Genomic DNA, 7,438 nt, shown 5'->3' with positions numbered 1-7,438 from the left:
GCACACGGCGCGCGCGCACACAACACACGCTACTACCTCCAGCATGACTCATCATCGAAGCAACAATAGGCAGAGAGAAAGGAAAGGAGGGCGAAGCCCTCTTTCCACCACAACCAACCCTGCCGAGGGGCTCTGGGGGGCTGGAAGAGCACAGGAGTTCTCGGGAACTGCATGCACAACGTTCCAGGGCTGAAGCCCTCGCAAGCACTCTGCAAAAGGGTCTTTCCCCCCAACCCCTATTTCTGCAGCTAGCGACCACCAACAAGGACCCGTGGGGATGGGAGGCATTAGTCTCTTCTCTCTTTCTGGGGAGCGCCAAAGTTTGCCTCTTCTCAGCCTGGCTCATTCCAGTGTGGCCCCAATGTTGCCGGGGGGCGGGTAGGGGAGGCCGGTAAGAACGTTTCGGGGCGGGGGGGAGGAACCAGAGGGAAGACAGAAGCTCCGAATGGCTTTCGCCCTGAGATTCTGAGGGTTTCCCTCGCCTCAGGATCAAACACAAGAGGTTCGGGGCGAAAACCGACAGGTGAGCTCACTCCTCCTCCGCAGGGCAAAGGCTCTCCCAGGGAGATGCCCAGAGGCCAGGCCGGGGCCCAACCCGGCGCAAGGCCCCTCGCCAGCCCCGCCCAGGCCCCGCCCCCGGCCGAGCGCGAGGCGGCGAGGAGGGGCCCGGCCGCGCCGTCCCCAGCGGGAGTGTCCCCGGTGCACGTGGTCGGGGGCGGAGTCCGTCCACGTCACCACCCGGTGTAACCAACGGGCTTGGAACGCAGGCACACGCAACATTCCAGGCGAGAGCGGGTTTGGAACGCGCAGACACGCCACATTCCACACTGGCTAAAGCAGGTCGTAGCGACGGGGGCACGGGGGCTGCCCCCAGCGACCCGCGAGCCGTTTCGCAGCCACCCCGTGAGCCCGATTCTCACCCAAACCCCTGACGCGCGACCCAGCCCAGCTCTGGGAGGCGGGGTCAGGCGGGGCTGGCCAGGATCATAAGACACGCGATGTCATTTCATTCTGCAAAGGCCGCCTCCGCCCCAAGCGGCGCGTAGATCTGCCGGGAGCGCCCCCCGCACCCTCCCCACAGGGCCAGGGAAGCCGGAGAGCTGTTCCGCGTAGAGTAATCCCCACCCCCACTCCGTTACACACACGCCCACTCGTGTGCTACACACACGCCCGTGTACACGTCCGTTCATCTGCTCTGCCGGGGCTCACATCACACAGCCCCCGTGCACACACGCACGCACACGCGGGCCTGCCACCCCCACGCAACACCAGTGCTCACCCCACCCCCCGGCTCACACATCCTCAGCGCTACCCACGGAGGGCTCCAGCGGCCCCCGCCAAAGGAGACCCCACGAAAGGTGCACAGGGGTGCCTGGCAGCTGGGGTGGCGCCCGCAGGAGCCATGTCCCTCGCTGCATGTTAATGAAATCATTAATTAATTTCACTGCCCACATCACTCCTCCCCGGGCGGGGGCTCTTTGCAGGGAACTGTGCGTTGCCCGGGTTCGCAGGCCTCCCGGGAAGGGGAGCCTGCCCGCGGTTTCGCGTGGGTTCGGGGACTGGGGTCACTCGCTTCCCCTTCCCCGGTGCCCCAGGGGCCCAGCCCGGCCGCTCACCACGTGCTCTCTGTTGTTGCTGCGCTTGCCATTCCAGGAAGCGGGCCGCCTCCAGTAGCGTCTCTATGCTCATCGCGCCGAGAGCTGCCGGGGGCGCGCCGGGGCCGAGGCTGCGGCCCGCGAGCCAGGCACAGGGCAGGCTGGCGGGCAGGCAGGAGGGAGGGATCACCTCCGGGGGGCGACAGGGCTGGGCGGCGCAGCGCACTCCGCAGGGAAGAACAGGGGAGCACGGGGAGAAAAATCAATGTCCCTCCGAATATTTGCAAAATATAAATCTGCAAATTTTAAAATATGTGATGCAAAAAAAAAAAGGGCGGCACTGCTTTCCTTCTTCCCCTCCCTCTCTTCCTCCCTTCTGATGCCTCCCGCCCCGCGGCCCCCGGGAGTCCCGCCGACAAGAAAGGGCTTTGCAACAAGATGGCGAGGAGGCACCGACACACACAACAAGGGAAGGAGCCGCGCTGCCCCCGGCCGCCGCCCCCGCTACTACACCGGGGCCGCAGCCAAAGCCCGGACCGGAGCCCCCGCCCGCAGGGCCGCGGCGTCTCATGAAGGGTGGGGCGGGATCGCGCGCGGGCTGGTCCCGCCCACTACAGACGGCGCGCGCACACGTGGCCTGGACTGGGGGTGGGAGAAGATCCAGCCAGGTTTGCGCGCCGTGTTTCCGGTCTCCCGGCTCGCTCCGCCCCGATCGCAAGCCACAAGTTGAGCAAGGACTGCGAGTCTGGGTCATTCACGACCAAATCTGTCCCGCTGGAGAGCGGGAAGGGTGGAAAATGTAAGACGTAAGATAGCTCAAATAAGGATATTTCAGGTCAGGGAAATCTTAGGATGGCAGAGACTGGCCTGACCCTTGGGTCTCCGCTCGCCACCCACACGCGACCTCAATCTCGCAACCACCCGGTTGTCGCAATTCCCCCGGGATCCGCCCCTAGGCGGGGCTGACGGCGGCTGGAGACTGTCAGAGAACAGGCAGAGGGAGCGGAGTGGCGATCCGGTCCGCGCTTTCTCTCCGTTCCTCCCCCCGCAGTGCGTTCGCATCCTATTAGGCGACGTCACCGGGCCGCGGGCCAATGGGCGGGCAGGACAACACGGCATGGAGCAGCTCCACATGGACACCCCGCGCCGCCAGCCTTCCGTTTAAAGGGCCAGCAACTGCAGGGTCACATTCGCGGGTGCCATCCGATGGGGCTACTGGGTGAATGTAGGATGCGACGCCGTAAGGGGAATCCCGCAGTCGTGCCCCTTACTTTCACCACCCTCCACTTAAAGCCAAGTCTTTATCTTTCCTTCCATCAAATTCGTGCCTTTGTCCACGCGTTTCTGATGTGGGTGGAGACTCCAACTGTGCCACCCCAGAGGCCACCCTTTGCTCTGGGCCCGGGCCCGGGCGGCTCAGACGAAGCACCCACAGCCCAGGCCAAGGGGGCGTGGCCCAAATCGGGAACAACAACGTGGAGGGCGGAAGCCCGGCCCTCTCAGCCGCTAGGCGACCGAGTCAGCGGGCGCGGCGCGGAGGCGGGGTCGTTGCGTCTGGCTTTAACCGCGCTCGCCCGGAGGGCGGGGACCCCCGCTCGCCCGCCCGCTTCTTCCTGGCGCTGGTGTTTGGGAGCGCCTTGGGTGCAGTCAGGAAGTTAGCCCTTTGTGACCAGCTTGTTCCAACTTCTCTCACTTTACAAATGAGGAAACTGAAGCCGAGACGGGAAAGGACTAGGCTAAGGTCATTCCGTATTCCACCTGCTCTTCGTCCCGTGGGGAGAAGATTTTACTTATCTCTGACCCCACAGGCGACTCTTAGAAACCAGTTCTGAGGCAGGGCCGCTGACTAGAAAGAAGCCGGGGAAGAATATTAAACTGTGGGCATCGGAAGAGCTCTGACCACTTAACACACTGTGATTGGGGCAACAAAAATCCCCATCACCTGAAACCCAACTGCCGCCTCTTCGGTGGAGGCCGCACAAACCCCACTGGTACATGGTACTCAAAGACACAGGTCGGCTGAAGGCATACTTGGGCCACCCTGGAACATGACGAGTTCTGCTGTGCCAGTGCTAAGTGTAAGACCCTCCGTTCTGGCCCCAACGTTTTTGGCTATCCAGTCCAAGAGTAGGGCACCCAATACCAGTGGGTAGAGGGCTCTGCAGCCTGGGCTTCACCATCACGCAGAACCAGAAAGCAAGCCTTTATAAGGATGGCTGAGGCAGGCCACCCTGCCCATCCAAGCCATCCACATGGCGACCTCACAAGCAAAGGTTCCTATTTTGGGGTCTAATTTGGGAGAGCTAGGAGCACAGAAAACGAGCATAAATTAAGGTTTGCTCCTTTCCTTTGAGGGCATCACAACGCATACTAGGGAAAGAACATCTGCTCAGATCCTGGAAGTGAAGAACCTCATGAACAGGAGGAAGGGGGTTGTTGTTGCCAGTCTACAGGGGGCTGTGATCTTTTCACATGTAACGCCCCAGCATCTGGAGCTGAGCATGGAGAGACCACCAGACACGTAAATGACCAGGTGCCAGACTTTGCTTAAGGTGAAGCAGGAGCAAAGGTGGATTAGAACACAAAAGCCCAGTTCTTCTACAGCGGATGAGAATCGTCTTTCTGGGAGGGCTAGATCTGTGCTAACCCTGACATGGCTTCAAGTGTCTGCCATCTGCTATTAGTATGGTTGGACCTGGCGCGCTCTGCACAACTAGGAAAATGGGACATTTAAAGGCAATATACAGGCAGTGAGTGGGGGGGAGGGGACCTTAAACAGTATACAGACGGTCCCTGTATACTGTTATGATGGCTCGACTTATGATTTTTGACTTTATGATGGTGTGAAAGTGACACTCATTCAATATGCTCCTCAGTGGAGGATGGGGCCATGTCTAGTTAAACCCACTGTAAGTTGAGGAGCATCTGTACATAATAGAGACCTGAGATAATGCTGTTGACCAAGTTATTTGGTGAGGGGTCAGCAATGCAGTGTGTCGAGCACTACATCCAGCCATCTCTTCCTGCTGCCCTCATGTGGTCAGGGCGCTCATACAACCCTGGAGTCCCTGCTAGAGACTAAAGTCCAATCTTTCTTACTCTTCTTCTCACTGGTCAGCTCAACCAGGCACCTCTCTGAAAAGGAGCATTCTGAAGACACCTTTCCTCCAGAGGTGCGGAGGCAGGAGATAAGAGTGGGGCAAACACAGACTTGAATGCCGGGCTCTCCCTTGCCCCCAATACCCCATCTGCTCCAGGGCTTAGTGGAGATGCTTGCTATTTAAAACAAACAGCCTTACTGGCTTCACATGATCATCTGTTTATTTGGGTCACATGGGGACAGCAGCCAGGGGATGTTAGGCAAAAGCAAGGGTTTAGAAAGGAGGCTGTTCCTGGGCCTACTGTTGCCTACAGGAGCCTGGAAGTGGCCAAAAAGAATTTCTCATCAACCAAGGTTTCCCAGTTGGGGAAAGGACCCGGGGGGGGGGGGGAGAAGACACCTATAAACAGGGCAGGGGGACATAAGAGGAGGATGAATAGGAGGACTGTTTCACATATTAGTCCAGCTTCCTGTTCCAAGGGGGCCAGTGTAGAAACTGGCAATTATATTCCCTCAAGAGAAAAATTAAGTCTTTTTGGTTTCAGCAGAAAGGATTGGAGGTTTGACGAATGATCCAAAGGTCAGCCATTTCCCCAAAGGTGTCCCTAAAGTCTCTTTACAGCTTCTAGGGGCTTAGTAACCTTCGGTGCAGGAGAAAACCTGGGTCAGCCTCACCATGCCCTTTTTCTCATGAGAGGATTGCAATGTGCAGTCTTCCTCCTCCAGTCTCATGTACCCCAATGCCCAGATTCCACTGTGTCCCCTGACTGTTTAACATGCTGAGCCAGAGACATTCCTGGGAAGAGTGTCTCCCTAGCCGCCCCACGCTCACCCCAACAAAGTACTAGATGTACAACTCTGCTCCCTGATCCTTACAAAGCCTAAGTCATAAGATGAGGGAAAAGAAGCAAAGCCAAAAGTACAGATAGATATTTACACCAGATTCCCCAAGATGTCCCAAACATTTGGGCCTGACTTCTCATCTTCTGCAAGTGGTTTTAGGAGCTTTTCACCTGTCATCGTTAAAACAAGACCAAAGGGAGAAAGTCAACTGTGGGATAAGGAGGAAAGAAAAGAAGACTAGTACACTCAGGGATGCACCTGATGACATCCATGTGATAACATTTATTGTATGCCTGACATGTGCCAGAAATCTTGTTTTTTGTTGTTGTTTTTTGAGTTGGAGTCTCAATCTTGTCACTCAGGCTGGAGTGCAGTGGCATGTTCATGGACACTGCAGCCTCGACCTGCTGGGCTCAGGTGATCCTTCCACCTCAGCCTTCCAAGTAGCTGGAACTACAGGTGTGCACCACCACACCCGGTTAATTTTTTGATTTATTGTAGAGCTGAGGCCTCACCAAGTTGCCCAGTCTGGTCTCGAACCCATGGGCTCAGGCAATCCTTTTACCTTGGCCTCCCAAACTGCTGGGATTACCGGCATGAACCACCACGCCTGGCCTGGGCCAAGAATCTTTGGAGCCCAGGCCAGGCGACCTTTGGAAAGCCAGAGTGGGGTAAAAGATCACAAGCAGAACTCACCTCCATAGCAATACCTGGAAATGGCTCGTCTCCTCTCTCTTACCTTGCTGGATGCAGCACGAGAGAAATATGACTACACAAAGACCCAGGGGGCACTGATTACTTATTTTAGAAGGTATAGTCAGCCGTCTGTATTCATGAGTTTTGCACCCATGGGTTCAACCAACTGTGGACAGCAAATATTCAGGGAAGGTTGGGCTCGGTAGCTCAGCCTGTAGCCCCGGCACTTTGGGAGGCCGAGGTGAGTGGACTGCCTGAGCCCGTGGGTTCAAGATCAACTTGGCGAGACCTTGTCTCTACAATAAATCAAAAAATTAGCCGGGACGTGGTAGCACATGCCTATAGTTCTGGCTACTTGGAAGGCTGAGGTGGAAGGATCGTCTAAGCCCAGCAGGTCGACGGTGGGGTCGCCGTGAGTGTGCCACTGCACTGCAACCTGGGTGACAGAGTGAGAGACTCCAACGCAAAAAAAAAAAAAAAAATTCAGGAAAAAAACCCCACAGTAAAAAATAATAAGACGGGCTCGGTGGCTCAGCCTGTAATCCCGTGCCTTTGGGAGGCTGAGGTGAATGGACTGCCTGAGCCCGCGGGTTCGAGACCCGCCTGGGCAGCGAGACCTCATCTCCACAATAACTCAAAAAATCAGCCGGGCGTGGTAGCGCATGCCTATAATTCTGGCTACTCGGAAGGCTGAGGCGGAAGGATCGCTGAAGCCCAGCAGGTCGAGGCTGCGGTGGCCGGGAGTGGTCACTGCACTCCAGTCTGGGCGACAGAGTGAGACTCCAACTCAAAAAGAAAAAAATAATACAAGTTTAAAAACTAATACAGCACAGCTATTTACATAGAATTTACATTGTGCTAGGTATAAGTAATCTAGAGATGATTTAAAGTATACCAGAGGGGCTGGGCACAGTGGCTCATGCCTGTAATCCCACCATTTTGGGAGGCGGAGGTGAGAGGATTGCCTGAGCTCAAGGGTTCGGGTTCAAGACTAGCTTGAGCAACATAGCGAGACCTTGTCTCTACAATAAATCCAAAAATTAACCGAGCATGGTGGCACATGCCTGTGGTTCTGGCTACTTGGAAGGCTGAGGCAGAAGGATTACCTGGGCCCAGCAGGTTGCGGCTGCGGTGGCTGTGAGCATGCCACTGCACTGCAGCCTGGATGATAGAGTGAGACTCCAACTAAAAAAAAAAAAAAAAA

The 7,438-nt window shown here is 56.6% G+C and overlaps 1 protein-coding gene across 1 annotated transcript in view; it reads right to left on the bottom strand.

Annotated features, from left to right (window-relative positions):
• MNT (MAX network transcriptional repressor) overlaps positions 1 to 2,066 on the bottom strand; it is a 14,692-nt gene extending 12,626 nt beyond the window's left edge. Inside the window, exon 1 of the mRNA XM_008058205.2 lies at positions 1,617 to 2,066. Within this exon, the coding sequence (XP_008056396.1) occupies positions 1,617 to 1,689 (73 nt within the window). The 5' untranslated portion in view covers positions 1,690 to 2,066. The remainder of the gene's footprint in view (positions 1 to 1,616) is intronic.
• Between the last annotated feature and the right edge of the window lie 5,372 nt (positions 2,067 to 7,438).

This window comes from Carlito syrichta, unplaced genomic scaffold, assembly GCF_000164805.1.
Source record: "Carlito syrichta isolate Samal-C Ts95f unplaced genomic scaffold, Tarsius_syrichta-2.0.1 Scaffold303247, whole genome shotgun sequence".
In the NCBI taxonomy this organism is placed as follows: Eukaryota; Metazoa; Chordata; class Mammalia; order Primates; family Tarsiidae; genus Carlito; species Carlito syrichta.
The sequence above is the reverse complement of the archived record's forward strand: the minus strand, read 5'-3'. Positions and strand labels throughout refer to the sequence as shown.